General features: G+C 43.0%; 1 protein-coding gene across 1 annotated transcript in view; it reads left to right on the top strand.

Annotated features, from left to right (window-relative positions):
- The first annotated feature begins 2,658 nt into the window (after positions 1-2,658).
- LARP7 (La ribonucleoprotein domain family member 7) overlaps positions 2,659-22,264 on the top strand; it is a 28,369-nt gene continuing 8,763 nt past the window's right edge. Inside the window, exons 1-8 of the mRNA XM_018569890.1 lie at positions 2,659-2,690; positions 5,846-6,061; positions 7,102-7,202; positions 7,757-7,840; positions 10,470-10,634; positions 12,288-12,396; positions 15,110-15,463; positions 17,286-17,430. Of these exons, the coding sequence (XP_018425392.1) occupies positions 5,854-6,061; positions 7,102-7,202; positions 7,757-7,840; positions 10,470-10,634; positions 12,288-12,396; positions 15,110-15,463; positions 17,286-17,430 (1,166 nt within the window). The 5' untranslated portion in view covers positions 2,659-2,690; positions 5,846-5,853. The remainder of the gene's footprint in view (positions 2,691-5,845; positions 6,062-7,101; positions 7,203-7,756; positions 7,841-10,469; positions 10,635-12,287; positions 12,397-15,109; positions 15,464-17,285; positions 17,431-22,264) is intronic.

Genomic DNA, 22,264 nt, shown 5'->3' with positions numbered 1-22,264 from the left:
GATGACCGCAATGCAGAACGGGCAGTGTGCGCGTGCGCACACCGGCCCGTTCCACAGCTATCGAACGAGCAGGCTAGAAACCCGCCGACAATCGTACGATTCTCGGCGGGTTTTCGAGCATGCTGGTTCGACAAAAGACGTGCGACCGTGTGCGCACACCGGCCCGTCCCCCAGCTATCGAACGAGCAGGCTAGAACCCCGCCGACAATCGTACGATTCTCGGCGGGTTTTCGAGCATGCTGGTTCGACAACAGACGTGCGACCGTACAGTAGAAACGGTCGCACGCCTTCCATACACTGCACGATTCTCGTACGATCGCGGGATTTCCAGCGATTCTCCTACGAGAATCGTACAGTGTATGGGCACCTTTAGTGTACATCTGGAAGTTATTCTATGTGTCGTTCAATGCAGGGCTGGACAAATCCCAGCAGCCAGGTGGCCAATGTGCCTTAAAGAAGAACTCCAGGAAAAATTGTATTAACCTTTGCAGTGGGGCTACCTCTGCACTATAAGGTTTAAGTGCCCTTTGTGTCTAGGTGCTAATAAAAAAAGAAAGTTATACTCATCAGACCATTCGAGCCAGCTTGTTCTTTGAACATCGTCTCGAGTGTGTCCTCCCTCTGCTGCAGCAGTCTAAGAATCCTGGTGTCATCACGTTTTATACACTGTGCATAGACGTGAGGACGCCAAGAGCAATCCATCTGTGCATTGGAGGAGGAGACACAATTCAGTGATCACTGAAGCTCGGAGCAAGCTCCAATGATCTGGTGAGTGTAACTTAACCCTTGCACTGTGGGGGTAGCCCCACTGCAAGGGTTAATACATTTTTAACCAGAATTAAACATTGCCGCTGGTGTCTAACTTTTGTGGTTTCCCTTTGTTGTTATCAATGGAGTTGGCACCTACAAAATCATTCTGCTGGCTACTGCATTGGACAGACTGGATCCTGAATTCCATATTAATTTGTCCGCCCCTGTGGTATGAATGAAGGGAAATCTAGGTGTATATGGTTAGCCTTGCTGTACATCTGGAAATCATTCAATTTGAAATCCAATGCATTCCTTGAGGAACCTTTATCCGTGCTTTTTAGTGTGGATAGGGAAAATCAAGTGATTTGCTCTCAGTTAAGCTGGCAGTATGCTGTTATTTGTTTTTAACAGATTGCTTCATCCACACCAAACAGCCTGGATGGATAACTCTATCGCTGTGTGCTTCGTATTCTGACAGCAGACAGTACTGTCAGAATACTCGAATAGTGATGGAAGCTGATTGGCTACAGTCACTGATTGCCCAAAGATTTTCCATCTGGCTCCTTTACATTTCTGATCAAAGGATGTTGATTGGAAAGGTGCTGACAGGGGCACCCACTATGTACATTTCAGCCGGGTCATCTAGAACCGGACAACATTTGTACAGTGTATGGCCATGATCCCCTAAAGTTCTGTCACTATTATCCCCACCTTTTCCCTCTCACGTCCGTAACTCCCTAGTTGGCTTCACCTGAAAGAAAGCAGACTGCTAAGCACTCATGTACTGACATAGGCCTTCCATACACATTACAATCCTTATACAATGAACTTTAGATTTACCAAATCTATGTAATATGAGGACCTACCTAAGCTATCCAATCAGTCTGTATCCAGTCAGACAAGCTCTGGCACTAGATAGCTGTTGATAGATCTATAGGCGGTTGTACAATCAGATTGTAACGTGTGCGGTGAGCTTGAAAGAAAACTATGGGGTAAGTGTTTTTCCCCTTAGCTCTCTTTAGGGTCACAGGACATATACCAGCGTCCTCCCGTGACCCAAAGCTTAGTATATAAGGAGCTACAGCTCACGGTATTCTGAGCCCGCCACAGCCGAATCCCGACATTACTGTCGAGATCCACCCAGCTGCGTGAGTGACAGCTGGCTCCGCCTATCCAGAGGCAGAGCCAGCTGTACCCGCTCCCGTCCGTTCCGCCAGTGAGCTCTGGAGGACCGGAGCGGGGAGGGGGAAATCCCTGCAGGGAGCCGTGAGTGGCGACGGTATGTGTTCACTCACTTCCCGATCTATTGAGCCAAAGTGTGACAGTTTCATTGTCACACGTCGGCTCGAACTATGAGGGTGAGTGATTTTCAGTCACCTCATAGTTCTCCTTTAAGTTATCTCTACCCACATGGCTGCTGTAATATCAGGAAACACATCCTCTCAGTACTCACCTCACTCTCTCGTGTTTTCTTTTACCAACCTACATTTAGCACCAGTGTATTATTTTATTAGTGACACCTGTATACAATGGCTAACCACAGACTACACATAACTACAATGTCACCTAATGTTTCTACTCACATCTGGTAGCTTTTCGTACAATTCGCGCTTGTTGACGTCACAATCCCGCGACGGCTAGAGGGTGGCGCTAACCATGGTGTACTTAGTACCAACTCGCTTGGGATTGCTTTGTTTATGCTGAGATTTGTATTCATTGTAAACAGGTAAGAAAGCAGTGCTTGGCACGTGGGTAGGGCGAATTCGGGTGTCGGGCATGTTAAGGTTACTATGGTAACGCAGGCACAAAGAGGGCAGCCCTTGGACTGTAGAAAGGGTGGGGTCCTTAGTTGCTGTAGGTCGCTTGCCTAGTGACGTTTTCCTCCGCTCTCTACTATAGAATCTTATTCGCAGAGGGAGAGTGACATGTGAAGGCGGAAGGTGAGCGGAGTCTGGGAGCTCGGGTTATAATAATATACAAGTCATGTCTTCTTATGCTGCTGGTGATGTAAAGAGTTGGTTGTAATCCGTGTAGTTGTGTGTTATTGCTGTGTGTACACTAATCCGATAATGAACGGGCAGGGGTCATCATCTGCACTACTATTGTGACCACGAGGGGGCAGAAGTGTGGAAATGCTATTTCTTTGTATAAACATTCACACGGTTATTCACAAAAGGGTAAAGAGTTTGGAGAAGTGAACAATCTAGGATAACATAGCTGAACTGGAAAGTGAGCTGAATAAGATTGTTGCCTTCTCCGAACTCTTCACCCTTTTGTCAGTAACCCCCACAATGTTAAGTGTGACATGCTCAGACTCTGGAATCTGAATCCTGTTAAAAATGTCAGGGTTTTGCCATTCGTGTCCTATTGTCCCATAGACAGGAAGTGAGATGAATCCTCTTGTAGAGAGTTGTCCCTAAAAGAGATGTCCCCATTGGATGATTTCTTTTCTATTCATGTACCATTGATAACCTAATTTAGCCTTAGTCCACTCCTTGTGATCGTCACCAGGACAAATAGAGGGGGCAAATCTCGATATGTGGATGCAACAATAAAAACCTGACGGGTTTTGGTCCCTCAACACCAGATCCAAAACTAAAAAAAAAAAATTAAAAGGGTTTGGCTCTAGATATGCTTCAGATGTGTTGAAAGCCCAAACCGTTTGTTTTGGATGGAGGGGGCAGTGGTTAGAAGAACCTCTGTCAGGTTTTTTATTTTACTCATTTTTCCCTCCCTCCCTTTGTCATAGACTCAATAGAAATTATGATAGGTGATCTCTACAAAGTGACGGGTGATTCTGTTTTTAAGGTGCCCATACACCTTACATCTGGAGATTTTTGTCTGCAATTGCGTTTTCGTCTGAAAATCTGCCAGTTGATGGGGAGTGCAGAACCTCAATTACTGTACAACTGGCAGATTTTTGTCTTTCATGCAGGCTAGAAAACTTTTGTCTAGTTGGATGAAAATTGACAGGTTAGTGGCGTTGTTGTACAACAAAAATCTCAAGATGAAAACTGCACATGCTCAAACTAAAATCTGTCCTTTCGATCGATGAAAATTGGCCAGGTGGTGGCGCTGATGAGCGTTAATTGTAAACTACATTGGTCTGTGCATGATGGGCTAGTTGAAAGAAAATTGAGTATTTGGGTGAGTACTCGTACTCACCCAAATGCTCCGATGCCTAGCCCGATACTTCCGGTATCAGGAAGCGGGGCAACAAGTCATTACTCTTGTGACAAGGGAGCATGGAGCCGGCTTCCCAGCCAATCAGGAAGCCGGGCAGCGTGTAATAGCTCGCTTACCCGACTTAGTCGTGTAATGACACAGCGCCCAGCTTCCTGAATGGCCAGAAAGCTAACTCCATGCTTTCTCGTCGCCTAGTGTCGAAAAAGCATGGGGATGGCTTCCCTGCTAATTGGGAAGCCGGGTGGCGAGTCTATACACGCTTCCCGGCTAATCAGGAAGCCAGTTGGCGAGTCATTACACGCCGCCTGGCTTCCTGAACAGGACTTCTGGTATCGGTATTGGCGAGTACTGGAAAAAAAGATATTGGTACTCGATACCAAAATACCGGTATTGGTGTATGGCTTCCTATACACAGTTGTCATATCCCAGTGGAAAATGTCCTCTTGTCTTGTTCTGGTGACAACTCCGATTTTTTTAGCTTTCATATCACTTTGTGTCCCACTGAATAGTGATCACCAGGTCAGATAAAGAGGACCAGTCTACCCAGTGGCGACATCGTCAGCAATGCATTCCTGAGGTTCACACACGTTATGGTAACTGTAATGAAAATAAAGGTTCGGCTTCAGATAATCTCAGGAACAAACATTTTTGGAGCTTGCCAATCTTGGATCCGATGGCGTCATTCGTTTTTTCTTTCTTTTTTTTTTTTACTTACTTTCTCCTGGTGTTCCTGCTGGTAACACTCTTCCTGTCCTAGGGTGACTACTTTCACTCACAGTACTGTAGTGGTGCAGCGTTGTTCCCTCTGGACTGGAAATGTATGTGGGTTTCAGAACACCTACCCCTCTCCTTATCTCTATAACTTGGTGGAGGATTCTTTAGTCCACAGAGAGAACTGGAAACAATGTAACTAATAAGTGTGCAGTACAGGCAGAGAGCTCAGGAAATTAGCAGCTCACTGGATTTCCGGCAGGATCAACAGATTTTTGTTTGGACATATTGAACAGGTATAATAACATGCTTTAAATGTTTTTTATCAGACCAAAAGGGAGAACAATCAGTGGTATAGTTATTAGACCAAAAGAAAATAAAAAATAAATAAAGTGATGACAAAAATATATATTATGCCTTCAAACTCTGCTGCTTTGCTAGTGCCTAACCGCTGCAGGTATCCAACACTAATGGGTGTGTGGAATACATGTTCCTCCGCATACTGTGTCATGTCCCGTAGCATGTATCAGAAGGAGTACGTTTTAACACATCTGGAAGTGTCATGTACCAGAATGTATCTTATTTGTGTATCACTCGGCTGTAGATCCTGAAATCATCTCTGAATTGGTGCTGACACTGTCCTTCCTTCTTTGAGGGTGGCTACTTTTCTTCCCCATGGTCTCTGTGTGTGTTGCACAGTAGCCACCACTCCAGGTTCACTCCTGTGATGGACTACAATCTCATGTTTAGTTTACTAATTTGTACTGAGATTGTAGTCCATCACTGGAGTGAGCTTGGATCGGTGACTACATTACAACACACACAGGGACCATGGGGAACAAACGTAGTCACCCTCCAGAAGGAAGGACAGTGTCAGCACCAATCCAGAGATGATTTGAGGATGTACAGCTGAGTGATACACAAATAAGATAACTTTTTATTAGTTGGGGTACTTGAATGCATTTTTAAGATTTAGCCCCTGAGTGCAATGGCACCTTAACAAGCTATGTAACTTAAAAAGTTCACTTTAATCTATCTTTAGTTGCTGAACTATTTCACCTAAAGTTCACAGATATGAGTTATTAAATCCCCCAACAGATGAGAAGTATACACAGGAGATGGCTGTTTGTTTTTTTCTATTTTTATTTTTTTTTACTAACAGATGCCAGTGCTCATCGTGATCTGTGCCTTTGTTTAGGTATCAGAATGACTGAGAGGGAAATGGACACACCAAGAAGCAAGGGGAAAGAAGATGAAAGCACAGAGATGAGGAAGGAACGGGAGAAGAAGAAGCGCTCTCGGGTAAAACAGCTGCTGGCTGACATTGCCAAGCAGGTGGACTTCTGGTTCGGTGATGTTAACCTTCACAAGGATCGCTTCCTGTGTGAGCAGATTCAGAAATCCAGAGATGGCTGTAAGTCCAATTGTGGAATTTGTTTATTTTTGTACCACATGTTTTAGATTTTTAAAGTGACCAGCAAGCCCATATCAGGGCTCTATCAACATCACTCCCTGTTCTTCTTTACGCTGAAGATAGGTCTTAATGACATTGGCTGCATGTTTGGAATCCTTGTCCTGCTGCAGAATACATTTTGGGCTTCCTGATTAGCCGGGAAGGCGTGTCCGTGCTCCCTCGTCACCAGGTAATGAGGAAACATGGAGCCGGCTTTCTGGCCAATCAGGAAGCCAGGGGGCAGGTAACGACTCGCCATCTGGCTTCCTGATTGGCCAGCTTACCGACCAATCAGGAAGCTGGAAGGCGAGCCATCAGATGCCGCCCAGCTTCCTGATTGGCCTGGAAGCCGACTCCATGCTTCCTCGTGACCAGGAAGCATGTAGCCAACTTTCTGGCCAATCAGGAAGCCGGGGTCGGGTAATAACTCACTGCACGGCTTACTGATTGGTCGAGAAGCCAGCCAATCAGGAAGGCGGGCAGCAAGTCATTACACACCGCCCGGCTTCTTGATTAGCAGGGAAGCCAACTCCATGCTCCCACGTCATCAAGTATCAGGTGCATTTGGGTGAGTATGAGTAGTGATCATACATAGAGGGATACATTGGCAGAATTTGATTTTTGAGTCTATTCTTTGTCTATTCTTAAACTTCGGTTTTTGGGAAAATATGTTTGCTGCCAGAAAAGAGATTGTATATTCTAGCCTATGTTTTGTTTTTTCTGTGTGTGCAAGATGAATGGTCTGCTAAATCCCAATCTAGATTTTGGTGTAGTTTACTGACTTCACATGGATTTTAGATTGTTCCATCTGAAGCAAGGATCAAAAAACATTCTGAAAATGTTTTTTGACCCTTGTACAAAAAAATAGGATCTGTTTACATCTCAGTATTTTTCCTGCATTATCATCCATATGTCATGTTTTTACATTCAGCCCAAAGAGAAAACTGTCCCTAAAATGTAGCACACTGCAGTAATAGCATGTCTTCTGTTCTTTTTTGCAGTCATTGATCTTTCTCTACTGGCCTCATTTAACAAGATGAAGAAGCTGACTACAGATGCTAAACTTATTGCCAGAGCTGTCAAGAATTCCTTAGTTGTAGAGGTGAGTAGGTTCCCAGTAACTCTGGTTATGTCTTGAAAGAGACGCGGTCACCTTGCCCATGCAGAGGGGGGTCAAGCAACCAACTTGTACTGACCTTGCTAGTGTTCTCCTGCCTCCTTCCTTTTCCATCACAGATGGCTGTAATACCTAGTACTTACAGTTATGGCAGAGCATGTGACCTTCTCCTCTGTGACAGCGCTTGGGTCCAGCAGTTTATCGCTAGGCTAGAGCACTGTCCTATGACCTGGAGATTGACATCACTGCTTCCCCCTAGTGTTTAACCCCAACTGAGACTAGGGATCCAAGTGGCAGCTGGTAACATGAATATATGCTTCAGAGGGATGGCTTTGTAACGACACTGCATGGGCAAGGCAACAGTATTTCTTTAAAGTAATCCTGTGTCCAAACTATATGTAATAATAACAATGACATGAGGTGCGCAGGCACATGCAGGTGTTTGCCATGCATAGAAAATACCAGTTTTAGATGCATTGAAAATGCAAGGGTACCTGTCAAAGAGCAGCATATATAATACTTGTTTGTCTCCATTCAAGGTGAATTTAGAAAATACCAAAATCAGGAGGAGGCATCCACTTGGGCAGAAACCTCAGGATGTGGATGACCGAACTGTATATGCGGTAAGTGCTTTTATTTATTTTTTTAATGTTGTTCAGATTGACAGAAGAAACCATAAACCATCTAAAGAATTGCACAAGGACACTAGAAAGCAGGACTCTGAATGAACTGAAGAGGTAGGGCCAACACTGATGGCCAGTAAGGCTCTACTGCGTTGCACATTGCTCTTAGTGCAACACATGATTGCCTCGTCCGTGTGATCATGCTCCTATACATACTTTCATTGTCTAGTCAACAGGCAGAGGGAAGTCCAAAGACAAGCGATATTGCTTCACTGCAATAGAAACAAGTGTGGTAACAACTGGCTTTCCAGCCTAGCTAAACATACTTGCAAGTCTTTTGACAGGTAAGGCAGGTAGTATAATTTTTTTTTTCCAATGATGCATGTGAGCTGTTCATCTAAATTTCACTTGTAATAAAGAAACCCTGACATCACATTAATATAACAAGACACCCTATAAATTCAATGCCTGCAATAGTCAGGAGCATAAACATTTGACTATCTTTTTTTTTTTTTTTTTACATTCATCTACAAAACTGTGTGCTGATACATTTTTTTTTTCCATGAAATACAGAGTCTGACACTATTTTAGACTTTATTATAGCAGTAAATCATGTATTTAACACATGCCTTCTATCTATTGCAGTAGTTACTGCTTGTTTTGTAGTTCTGACAGCTCCATTAGATATTAGCACAAGTGTTTTGTGGAGCAGAAATTCAAATCATGCCAAGTGTCACAAAATTAAGGTTTCTCTGTTATGCTTCACTGAGCTGCATACAGTCAGACTTGGAAGTTGCTGGCACACCTAATGTGACAATTTGTGGAGTGAGAAAGCTGTTAATTTGCATAGTATCCCCTCTTCGGAGGCATGACACTAAAAAGTATGATAATTTTTTTAGTTTTCAGCGCTTCTCTCATTTTAGCGTATAAACAAATGATCATTTTAGACCAGAGCTGCAGTTCCCAAAATACAGCCCGTGGGTTAGTTACGGCCCGCTGTTTACAGTGGACCAGTCCCCGTAATGAGAAGGCACTGCATTGAAGAATGCTGGGAAGTGGGGTTGGTGACTTTAATTACTCCCACTGACTGTGTGTGTTTTTTTTTTTTTTTGTGTTTTTTTTTCTGTTTTTACTAATTATGAATAATTTCAAACACGTGTGTATGTATGTGTCTCAAAGCAGGTGTTTTTTTTTTTTTTCTCTAACCACTTTAATGTTTTAAACCCAAAAGAAAACAAACATTTAATTTAGTTTGTGTTCATTAAGGGACACGGGATTCTGATATTTAGACAGTTAGGTTATTCTTCTGCCTACAGGAGAAATTGGATACTAGCAAATGTGTATATATACACTATATTGCCAAAAGTATTGGGACACCCCTCCTAATCATTGGATTCCGTTGTTTCAATCACCTCCATGGTCACAGGTGTATAAAACCAAGCACCTAGGCATGCAGACGCTTCTACAAACATTTGTGAAAGAATGGGTCGCTCTCAGGAGCTCAGTGAATACAAGTGTGGTACCGTAATAGGTTGCCACATGTGCAATAAGTCCATCCGTGAAATTTCCTTGCTACTAAATATTCCACGGTCAACTGTTAGTGGTACTATAACAAAGTGGAAGCAACTGGGAACAACAGCAACTAAGCCATGCAGTGGTGGGCGACGTAAAATGACAGAGGGGGCTCAGTGCATACTGAAGCAGGGAAGTCATCAACTGTCTGCAGAGTCAATAGCTACAGACCTCCAAACTTCAAGTGGTCTTCAGATTGGCACAATAACAATGGAATGGGTTTCCATGGCCGAGCAGCTGCATCCAAGCGTTACATCACCAAGTGCAATGCAAAGCGTCAGATGCAGTGGTGTAAAGCACGCCGCCACTGGACTCTAGAGAAGGAGACGTGTTCTCTGGAGTGACCAATCGCGCTTCTTTGATGGGCAATCCGATGGACGTGTCTGGGTTTGGCGGTTGCCAGGAGAACGGTACTTGCCTGACTTCATTGTGCCAAGTGTAAAGTTTGGTGGAGGGGGGATTATGGTGTGGGGTTGTTTTTAGGACTTGGCCACTTCGTTCCGGTGAATTGAACTCTTAAGGCATCAGCATACCAAGACATTTTGGACAATTTCATGCTCCCAACTTTGTGGGAACAGTTTGGGGATGGCCCCTTCCTTTTCCAACATGACTGCGCACCAGTGCACAAAGCAAGGTCCATAAAGACATGGATGAGCGAGTTTTGGGGTGGAGGAACTTGGCTGTCCTGCACAGAGGCCTGACATCAACCCGATAGAACACCTTTGGGATGAATTAGAGCGGAGACTGCGAGCCAGGCCTTCCCATCCAACATCAGTTGGAGCTGTTGAAGCTGTTATAGCTGCATAGGGTGGGACAACTCAATATTGAACCCTAACGACTAAGACTGGAATGCCATTAAAGTTCATGTGCGTGTAAAGGCAGGCGTCCCAATACTTTTGGTGTGTGTGTGATTTATAAATCATTTCATCTGTGTGATAGCCTGCTGCAAAACAATATTGCTATAGCTATTGTTGGCACCACATGTTAAAAGTGCCCAGTATTTTGCTTAGCTTTACAGAACACTAGTTAATGCTCTCGTGTTGTTTTCTGTTTTCAGGAGCTACTTCCAAAGAATGTTAACCACAGTTGGATTGATCGGGTTTTTGGTAAATGTGGCTCAGTTGTCTATATTAGCATTCCCAGATACAAATCCACAGGTGACCCAAAAGGATTTGCATTCATTGAGTTTGAGACTCAAGCACAAGCTGCTAAAGCCATTGAGGTAATGTCTTTCCTCCTATTAGATATCACTGTGTCAATGAAAATTCACTCAATCGTAAATAAATCTGTCACAAGTTAGCAAAAGCTGCTGTTTTTGTTTTTTGTTTTTCTTTCATAATGAAATGGCATCCAGTGTGTGATCTTGAACATATGCTAACCACTGTTGCTCTGGGATTGGTATGCATCCACTCTCTGCTAATTGTTGTTTCTGCAGCTTTGCTAGTCTGTAAATTCCATGTATGTACACAAATAAAAGTCCTCGAGAGGAGTAGAGCACCAAGAGGCTTTTTTCCAAACAGCACATACAGCATTGGGTTACTTCTTTCGTGGACTCTTGTTTGTGTACATGCATGAGTATTATACTGAATCTACACAAGCAAACGTGTCCCTTCAGTAGAGGCGATCTTTTCTAGGATGCACTGTGATGCAGTGACAGTTTTAGAGCTTGTGTAGATGGCCTTTGTCTTTGAGTGCTGTATTTTACATTCAGTGAAAATCAAATATGTGCGATTGTTCTATTTGCAGTACATGCACTTGAGTAGCAGTTCACTTGCTATTCTGAGTACGGAGACTGTGCTTGATCTGGTTTTGCCTGCGGTGAAAGAACTTTTAAAGCAACGGGAACAGATCTCATTAGTTCCACTTGCATCCAGAGAAATGCAAAGCAGGTCAATCGCAGCCTCAAGCGGTCATCCAGACACAGCACAATTCCAGTAAATAGAAACTTGCAAGCTAGCTTGCTTCAAACACAAGTCAAATGCAGAAAATCGATATCCATTTCTACAAGGTGTCTTTACACAGGTTGAGATTGTTGCTTGGTACAGATATTGTTTTTGCAATTATGTGACGGTTCCATTGTGTATGTAGTGCCAGGTTGCTTCTGGTAATCTGTGCTTTCTCAGCAGAGCTGCACAATTGATTTGAAAAGGCCTCCAATTAGCTGTATTTATTTCTGAGCCAGCAGCAGCCTCGGTAGCGCGATATCATAGTTTGTGCACAATACATGTTGGAATGGTTGCATGATTTCTTCAAAAGGTTCATATCATGTAAAAATATCATCTAACTGTAACCAGATTAAGCCCTCATTCCCAGGTAAAAAGGCCGGCACGTACAGCTCCGTGCGGGGCCATATCGGGCAGCTCCCGGGAAGGACAGGTGCGGTGTGTGATAAGTACACAGCCCCTGTCTTTCTCTGTGGGACTATGCGGCCGTACGCCCCCCCTACGCTCACCCGCCCTGCACTTCTGTGCGGGTGTCCGTACTCGTATGCTGACAGGATGGATCCTGTCTGCGTCCGAGCCAGGAAACACGCACCCGTACGGACCTGGGGTGAGCATAAGGCGGCGTATGGCCGCGTAGTCCCATAGAGAAGGACGGGGGCTGCGTACTAATCACACACAGCACCTGTCCTTCCCGGGAGCTGCAAGATACGGCCGTGCACGGAGCTGTACGTGCCGGCCTTTTCTCGTGTGAATGAGGCCTTAGGGTTTCAATAGTATGAATGCTGGTATAAAACTGAGCTTGTTGTTCATGTTACAGAGGTAAACCATGTCAAACATTTCCTAATAATAAACCTCATGCCAGCAAATGTGTTTCACCTTACAGGTCTTCCACTCGTATCTTAACATTCTTTTTTTTTAAATGATTTCTTTAGTTCTTGAATAATCCTCCAGAAGAAGCACCAAGAAAGGCTGGGATTTTCCCCAAGACTATAAAAAACAAACAAGTTCCGGAGTTAGCAGTCTCTGAGTCAAGAGAGCTTGGTATGTACTCTGTTTTTTGTATGCATGTTCTAGTCTTAACTTTTCAATCAATGCAAAAAAAAACATACTTGTTGATGCTGCCAGAAATCGAATTAGCTTATAACTTCCCGTGCCTTCTGCTGACAATGGTTGGCCTTGTTACAAATTTTCTCTGAACTATACAACACCCTTCCCCACTATGTTGCTACGAAGAGGAGGAGGATATTTGTAGTCCTAATATATTTCTGTCCTAGGGTGACAATTCTAAACAGTGAACAGAGAACTGGCAGGTTAAAATGTAGGGAAAATTAGTGAAGGGGGAAAAAAGAAAAGTAATGCAGCCCCCACATTTAAGGACTGGTGAGAAGCAACGTTTGTTGTTGTCATTCTTTGCAGCGGTATGAGAACACTAACCTGTACCTGTTAACCATGCTAAGATGTATTTGTACCCGTTGACCACACGGTGTGAAGACAGACCATTTTTCTGTAATACACTTTCTCCCTCGCTGTGGCAAGGAAGGATCCTGACACCACCAGATTGAGAGCTGGCTCTGCATCTCTAAAGACATAGCCAGCTTTGACCGCCCCCATCCATCCCCAAAATATAAAATGTTTTGCTTTGGGCTTAGACACTTTGAATTTTGTTTTAGGTCTGTTAATCAAAGAATATCAATTATGTTCCTTATCAGCAGTTGGGTTCCAGCTGCATTAGTCATTTGTATAAATGGCTTAAAGGAGAACTATGGGGTTAAGGTTTTTCCCCATAGTTCTCCTGAGGGTAACGGGAGGACACAAACTAGCGTCCTCCCGTCACCCTAGGCTCAGTATACCGCGAGCTACAGCTTGCGGTATACTGAGACGCCACAGTATACTGAGAGCTACTGCTCGCGGTATACTGAGGTGCCGCAGCTGAAGCGGATCCCGACAATTATCTCTGGATCCACCCAGCTGCGTGAGTGACAGCTGCCTCTGCCTATCTAGAGGCAGAGCCAGCTGTCCCCGCCCCCTCCCCCGTCCGATCCACCAGTCAGCACTGGAGGATCGGAGCGGGGAATCCAGCCCCTCCCCTGTCACGGCAGGGAGCCATGAGAGGTGAGCGAACGCCGTATGTGTTCTCTCACCTCCCGATCTACTGAGCCGACCTGTGACAGTCTCATTGTCACAGGTCGGCTAGAACTATGAGGAGTGAAAAGCGCTCACCTCATAGTTCTCCTTTTTAAATGTTATCATTTCTAAAGAACTACTTACATTTTTTTTGACCAGGTAATAAGATTGTTTTCTCTCTGATCCAAAAGGATTCAACTCCCACTCGACTGTTATTATTCACAAAAAGTGTTAAGGTGGACCTCTACTTAATTGTTAACACAAGAAAGCTGCCATACGAGACCCATGTCGCCATTTCTGATCTCTCATTCTGAAAGGCTGATTGGCATTGGCTTCAATTCTTTGAGTCGCTGATCTAGAACCAGTATAGGGATAAAAACTTCCAACTTTTAGTTACTGAATTCTTGTTTTTGGTCTAAGGCTTAGATGTACTAAATCCATGCGTAACCATGTAACTGGCATTTTCAAGAGGAGACTAGAAATGGCAGCCCATGTATTTCTTCTTGTATAGATGTTAAGCTTTGCTGGGATGGGCATGAAATACTTGTCTTGGAGAAAATATTGTTCTGGTTTTACTCCAGTGTTTAAATTATAAATCTCATCATGCCTTTGCCTGGGAGAGTCATGCCTGTGGCAACCGGGTGTAAATAGACACACTGCTGGCCATAGACTTAGATTGGGCATCCGATCGGGTCCCCCTGAAAAACTGACAGGCGGACTCGATCAAGCCACCGTGTGAAAGGGGCCAACTGTTAACTTTGTTGTGTGAGAAAAAAGTCAATGATTTTATTTTTATTTTATTTTTTAAGTATAATTTACTGTTTAAAGTAGAAGTCAAGACCAAAAATGTATTTCCTCGTTGCAAGCAGGATTTTTGATGTGTGAAGCATCAAGTCTTGGTCTGGATCAGGGTAACATTCCCTTTTGGACTGTAGTGTTGGCACAATAATATAATGGCAACTGTGTGTGATGCAGAGTAAAAAAAAATTCTCAGTGTCATGTGACTACATCACATACCGTGTTTCCCTGTAAATAAGACACTGTCTTATATTTTTTTGGCTCAAAAAACACACTAGGTCTTATTTTCGGGGTAGGTAATCCACACTTATTCATGTAGAAAAGTCTACATGTATTCTTGTACAAAAATATGGTGATCAGGGCAATCACCTTTCCAAGATGCATTTTGCTAACCAATCACTGGCCAGAATGAGCGAAGCGCACTTTCCCTATCGATTCCTCACAGTCGGAGTGCATTTGATATCACCCCGCCTGTGACAGGAGCCGGCGCTATAGATGAAGCAACGGCTTATGCGGCTCTGCTCCCTCCGGTGCCACCTCGCTTCCTGTAGCGCTGGATTCGTTGGCAGCGCTTATTCTCTCCTGCCTCTCCCGCAGCTCTTCAAGTTCCCTCTTATGCCACCACCGGCCCTGGGAATGGTCACAACTAGGTCTTATTTTCGGGGTAGGTCTTCTATTTTGCAATTTCCACAAATACTACTAGGTCTTATTTTCGGGGAAACAGGGTATTACCAGCTACTGTCCCACTGCCTAGGCATGTGTTTATTCCATGTACTTGGTGTTTCTCTGCTGAACGATATCATTACTCTAAAGCCTTTACTCTGTTTCCTAGAAGAGAAAAAGAAGAAGAAAAAGAAAAAGTCTAAGAGTAGAAAAGAGAGCGAGGAAAAAGCTGAGGAGGAAAATAATGATGCGCCTTCTAAAGAGGAAAGGCCTAAGAGGCATCGCAGTGTGTCAGAAAGCTCAATGACGGAGTCATCAGATACTAATAAACACTCATCAAGAAGGGAAAAGAAGAAGAAAGATAGAGCAGAGAGCTCTGACCAATCTGATGAGGTTAGATCATCCAAGAGAAGACGTACCGAAAGCAGCTCAGAAGAGCATGACTCCTTCTATTCAAAGCAAAGGAAAACCCATTCTGAATCTGTAGATTCAAAGTCTTCTAGAGACCTTCTGGAGTGTAAAGGTAATGCATTGTATTTCTCATTTGTAATTATGCCGAATTCTTTATATGGAACACAGCCTGGGAGGTCCAACGCTGCTTGACTATTATTTACAATGAAACATCAAGTAGTCCTATACACAAATGTTAACACAAAAGAAAGCTGCCATGTGGGAATTAGGCAGCTATTTTTTTTCTAAATGCTACTTGCCTTGCAGAAATTAGTTGGGCAAAGGTTAAAGGGTAAGTTTACTTTCCCAGGTGAATTTGGGAAAATGAAATTACCCACTTAAATCTGCCCCGCCCCCCGTTATCCATCCCCTTCCGCTGGTATCTGTAGCCTGTACTGATCGATAGCGCAGCCCTGCACAATGGATTTTTAATTTCGCTTAAACATTGCAAGCTCTCAGGTGACCGTGCTGACCAATGAGTGCTCGCAATTTGCAAGCAAAATTCAATATCCATAGCGCAGGGCTCTCCTCAACGCTGGGCACTGGCTACAGGAGTCTGTGTCCCCTCCAATCCCTACTGGGAGCAGTGGGGATCAGATGCAACACGGAGGCGAGAACTAGGGGACCCAGACCAACTTATCGATTAATGAGAATTGATCACAACTATTTTCATTATCAGTTATTATCGATTAGTTGGTTGTAGCCCTATAATTTACCCTTTTAAGATGCTGCTAAACTGATATACAAGCCCATCTTTTTGTTATGTAACCCCTGCCTCTGCTGCTGCTTCTTGTAATGGTGACCCGTCACTGATGCTGCTGTGTACTATGCAAGAGTCCAGTCACCTGATCGCTTAGGTTGTCTGAGAGCAAGGAGCTAATTAAAGTGACACTAAACTCAGGAGTTAAACCTTAAAAATGCATTCAAGTACCGTTTTAATTATTAATAATACTGTGCCTTATTTGTGCTGTAGATCCTTAAATCATCTCTGAATTGGTGCTGACAGTGTCCTTCCTTCTGGAGGGTGGCTACTTTTTCTTCCCCATGGTCCCGTGTGTGTTGTTAAGTAGCCACCGCTCCACAACCTCACTGATGGACTACAATCTCATGTTTAGTTTACTCATCTGTATTGAACTCTATCATAGGAGCAATCTTGCAGCGGTGACTACTTTACAGCACACACGGGGACCATGGGGAACAAAAGTAGCCACCCTCCAGAAGGAAGGAAAGTGTCGGCATCAATTCAGAGATATGTGAGAATCTACAGCGAGTGATACACAAATGAGATACATTTTTTGTTTTAATATAGTACTTGAATGCATTTTCAAGATTTAACTCTAAGTTTACTGTCACTTTAATTACATTGGTGTTGTAATCTCTGAAAGTTTCTCACAGCTCTGCATCTACTGTGTAATTGACAGACAGTGCCCACAAACTGAAACATACCTATCCCCTGCTACTAACAGGATGCTTATGAATTGGCCTGGGTGGGACTATTGACAGGTAGGTTTAGCAGTAATCAGTGGCCAAACTCCAATTAATAATTCACCTATGAAACTGCCCACAAAATGAAGGTTCATGGGAATGTTGTATTGACCAGAATCTGTGCCACTAGCTATACCCTCCCAGGGTTTTATGACTGTAGAGATTTGCACTGCTGATTTGTTACTCGCCATACAGCAAATATTTATATAATATGATCTGTGCCAGTATCAGTGATGGGAGCTCTGGATGCCACTAATAGGTACTTAATGTGAGATAACCTGTCTGTTCATTTAAAAAGACTTTGTTGCTGCCCTAAGAGTGAAGACAAGAGGGATTCAGTGGGATGTCTGTCTTCATGGTTGCCCTTGTTGATGTGTGGGATTTTGTTTTGTTTTTTTGTATTTTATCAGAGTTATCTACAGAAGAAGAAGAAGAAAAGGAAATAAGTGACAAGAAAGACACATCTGCTCTGAAAGTAAAACGGAAAAGAAAGAAGAAACATAAGGAGAGGCATAAAGTTGGGGAAGAGGTGATTCCACTCCGAGTCCTGTCAAAGTATGTACTGGACATCATCTTGTTTCCAACAGTGTAATCTGCAAACTGTAACCTATGGGATGTTATGCTTATCCCTTCTGTTGTAACATTTTTCACTGCTGTGATCTCCCACCATCATAGACATAATGCAGTGGGCAGTGCATACTAATATGGTGACTGTGCAGTGGGCAATATATATGACTATACTGGTCATGCTGCGGTCAGCTCCAGCTTCTGCTCCCCTGGTCTAGATATAGGAGAACAATTTTTAAAAAGAGTTGCCAGTCATGGCTTCCTGGGGTTTGATTCACCAACTTAATGCAAGGGTCATCTTACCAAATCCATAGCAATAAGTTGGAATTTACCAAATGTCAAAAAAAATGATGTGCTTCTTGGCGTAACTATAAGTGCATCTGCAATTAATTTTCTTTTTGACCCCTACAAAGTCCCACAAATACCTGCTGATTTTGCCTTGACTGAACCTTGATCAGTTTTTATTTGTAATTAATTTATCTTGGCTATAATTAATGAACCCCATTTTTTAAAGCTCAACTTAACTGTTTGTTTGCCCGGGGGCTAATGAATAATGGTAATTTACACATGTAGGGTGGTGTGTAAATGTATCATTTTCCCTGGAGTGTGGCTTTAGTTCTCTTCCTTACCATCTTGTGTGATTAGACTGCTGCCAGGCTGCAAACAACCACCATTGCTAAAGTGCAATTCCAGCCCTTACACCACGGAGGTGCACATTGGCAATGGTAACTGCATGCAGCAATGCAATGACATCTCTAGGTGACCTGCAATATGAGCGATATCTCCAATCATGTGAGTTTTTTTTGTTTTCAACTATTGGATGAGATAAACACCAGCACTAAAACTTTGGTGCACTTACCCTTCTTTACAAGACACAGTGCCCCAGTGTTAAAGTACCAGGGCGTCCTGGGTTGTGTTGATAAAAACGGCATTGGGTGATTTACACCTACTGTGTACAGGCAAGTATAAAAACGTTATCATTGCTAATAAATCCTAAGTTCGTTTTTGAGGACTAGTTCATTGTTTTATACGATGTGCTGTTCTTCACTGTGACTAGTTTGATCTCACTGTCTGTGCAAAAGCAGAACCCTCTTTCACCAAAACATTGAAGCGCTTACTGTATTGAACTCAGAAAAGCACTTCAATGTTTAAGTGCAAGTCCTTTACAATGGTGATCTATTCCTGCATGGAACCTAATGGGAGAGAGAAGTGGAACATAAATTACATGGCATGTAGTTCACAGAGTATCACAGCGAGCCAATCAGATGTCAGTTAATTGTTAGCTTTGCACATTGTTCTTTGCTTTATAAGATAAGCATAATGGACATGTGTGCCTGCTTTCATTAATGCTAATACACTAGAGTTCAATGAAGCGGATGAATGAGGGTTTATTATAACAACATGCACAGTAGTAACACTGTGATGTTCAGTGTCTGCTGGGACACAAATGAGTGTCCCAGCAGACACGGTCCTGTCCTTTTTTATACCAACCTATTATCACTCGGATTACTAGTCCCACAGAGATAGCAAGTTCTCTTTTGTTATTGTCATGTATATGTTGTATGTTACATTTTTGGGGAGGATCTTGTATCCGTTTGGCCTTTTACCTTGTTTAAGTAGAGGAAATCTTGGCTGTTAACCCCTCAGATAACTGAAGGTGACCCAGTTACTTATTTTCCAGGGCATTTCATATGTTAACTACCTGCTTATGGGATGATTAGGTTTTCCTGTGGCAAATCCATACAGGAGTGATCTGCTCACAGAATTGCAATGCCATTGTGTTGTAATCAGGCTGGGCTGTATACATACACAAGCAGAAATTCCTTAGGATGCGCACAAACTGCACATGGCTTTTGTAAACCCGGAATGCAACTTTATAATTTTATATTTGTTTAGCCCCATTCACACTGCCTGCATTCCATTCTTTTGGCTTCAGCAGCAGAAAATCTGTTTGGGTATATAAAGTCCATCAGATAAGGAAAGTGCGGTACCAATCATTAGTATATCTGTTGATGTTAAGGTGCAGAAGAAACCTACTGTGGTCACCACAACATGATCTAACCAAAGGTAGAAGAGACTCTTTATTCTGCCAGTATATGAAGAACTTATAGAGCAATATGTTTGTGTTTCTAGGGAGATGTTGAAGAAATAGAGATATGAAAGTCAAATGTGGTGTCTGGTAGATATAGTAGCGTTGTCCAGTTATTCCATGATGAAATTGAATAAAACGGCTGCGTCGAGTTTGAAACCAGCACCACAAACTTACCTTAAACTGAATGCGCTAGTTGGTTTGGATCACAACCTGTAATATGGAACAGATATCAGTGTTTGTACTGTATACACAATACTGTAAAGCAATTGGTTTCAAGGAGGTTATGTTATAAATTTATGTAGAGATCAGATTTTGATCATGTTTAACCCCTTCATGAGCGAGGCCTTTTTATTCATTTTTTGTTTACATGTTTAATCCACATTTTGGGCTTGGAAATTACTTAAAACCCCCAAACATTATATATTTTCTGAAAGCCAGGACCCTGTAGAATAAAATGGTGGCAGTTGCAAATTTTTATGTTGCACGATATTAGTGCAACTCCTTATCAAACTCCAACATTTTGGGACAAATGCACTTAAATGCCCCAAAACACAATGAAATACCCTTTTTTAAATTGTTTTAATAAAATATAAAAGATGAGGTTGCAGCGAGTAAATAGATACCCAACATTCCCAGGTTAAAAATTGTGTGCATCTGGGAAACTGCGACAAAATTCAGTACCCCAAAAAGTCAATAGACAACGCTTTAAAAGCCCCCTCAGGTCATCAGTTTAGAGATACGCATAAATATTGGCCCTAGCATTATTGCTCTCACTCCAGCGTGCGCGGCACTACCCAACATGTGTAGCGCAATCGTCGTTTTCATATGGAGGCGTACCCGACGCGTGTTTACATGAAGACGCGGGGGACTTTACATTTTTATTATCTTAAAAGCTTGTTTGGTTTTTTTTTTTAACTTTTAATTGCTGCCACATAGGAGGGCTTACAAGTCACCTATGTGATAGCATAGTGGAAGTGACAGGTACTCTTTAAGGTGAGACTGGGGGTCCAAAAGACCCCCAGCGTCACCTTTACACTTGAAATAAGCTATTGAAGTGCAGATCGCACTTCAATTTCTTATAGCTGGGCTTCAGGAGCCCAACGCTGACCGCTATGGGACCGGAAGTTTACCGGCCCGTAGAAGCGATCTGACGGCATCGATCACGGGGTCATACCGGTAAGGAGTGCAACTAGCCTTTTCTTTTTTCTGACGGCAGCTGAGCCGCCAGAATCACTTCTACTGTAAAGCTGACAGTCGACTTTACAAGTGTAAACAGAGTCCTGTCTGTTTTAAATGGGCCCTTTACGTCACTTGTCATGAAGGGGTTAATAAACCATGTTTTATATAAAGTTTATACAGTTTTTATATTTTTGGATGATAACATCTGTTTGTATTTTCGCTAGGGGATTTAGGCTCTCAGCCAGCAGACCTTTCCATTATTTTTTGCAAATGTACCTACATTTTCAGCCAGCCACCAAAAAGCCTTTACTTGTCAGGTTCTGTTTACTCATTGGAATGCATCAAAAGGTGATTTAAATGACCCTTCTTTTTTTTTTCTTTTTTTTTGTGTGTAAAAAACCTGGAGCTGTGTTATGCACAGAAATAATTGGTGAGCGTTTCATTGTAATATCATTATCAGGAATAGGTTTTATTAATTTACTGTGACAGGAAGTTGTAGGGTCACTGTGGAGGAAGACTGGGATCATTTTGAAATATTTATAGCGTAGGTGTCTAAATTATGAAATTTTGCAGTATTAGGCCCCATTCAGATTTGCAGTATTAGGCCCCATTCACACGTAGCGATATATCACGCGATTTCCGCCGCAATATCGCGCATTTTTGCCGCGCGATATCGCGAGAAGTCACCGGCTAATGATATTCAATGGAGCTGTCTTAGCTCCATGTCGCAAGTCGCTTCTACGGGACCCTTTTTTCGGCGGATTTTGCTTTTTTCTAATGGAGCCCGACGGAGAAGGTCGCGCTACCGTCGCTGGAACGTCGCCCCGACAGTCGCGCTATCCCGGCCGCTGCAAAAGGTATGTCGCTATGTGTGAATGGGGCCTCAGAGCTGATGATGATGAAACCTCCAGGATAACTAAAATACCTGGTAATGGTCCTACTGAAATTGATCTTGGAGATGTGTGCATCGAATGTAGGCATTAGTGAAGCCAGGGGTGGACAAAGTAATATGCAATTAACCACTTGCTGACCGGGGTGTTTATACCCCCTTCCTGGCCAGGCCATTTTTCAGTATTCAGCGCTGCGATACTTTGACATTTATTCCGTCATGCAACGCTGTACTGAAATGAATTAAATACCATTTGTTTAGGGACAGATAGAGCTTTCTTTTGGTGATATTTAATCACCACTGGGGTTTTTATTTTTTACTACATATTTTGAGAAAAAAAAAGTTTTCATTACCTTATGTTCTAAAACATTTTATCACCCAATTTTTTGGTAAAATATAAAAGACGGGGTCATATCGGGTAAATAGACACCAAACATGTCCAAGCTTTAAAATTGCGTGCGCCCACAAAATCGCAAAAAACTACCATGTCTAAAATTGGCCATAGGCGACGCTTTAAAGGCTTTTACTGCTCATCAGTTTAGTGTAATCAGTGATTGATGGGCCTAGAATTATTGCTCTCACTGCGCCGTTCACGGTGATATGTAACATGCACGTAGGCGTGCCCGACGTGTATTTACATATATAAGTGCGTGCGCGTGCCT

The sequence above is a fragment of the Nanorana parkeri genome, unplaced genomic scaffold, assembly GCF_000935625.1.
Source record: "Nanorana parkeri isolate BGI_ZX_2015 unplaced genomic scaffold, ASM93562v1 scaffold36, whole genome shotgun sequence".
Taxonomy (NCBI): Eukaryota; Metazoa; Chordata; class Amphibia; order Anura; family Dicroglossidae; genus Nanorana; species Nanorana parkeri.
Note: the sequence above shows the minus strand (reverse complement) of the source record. Positions and strands in the feature narration are given on the sequence as shown.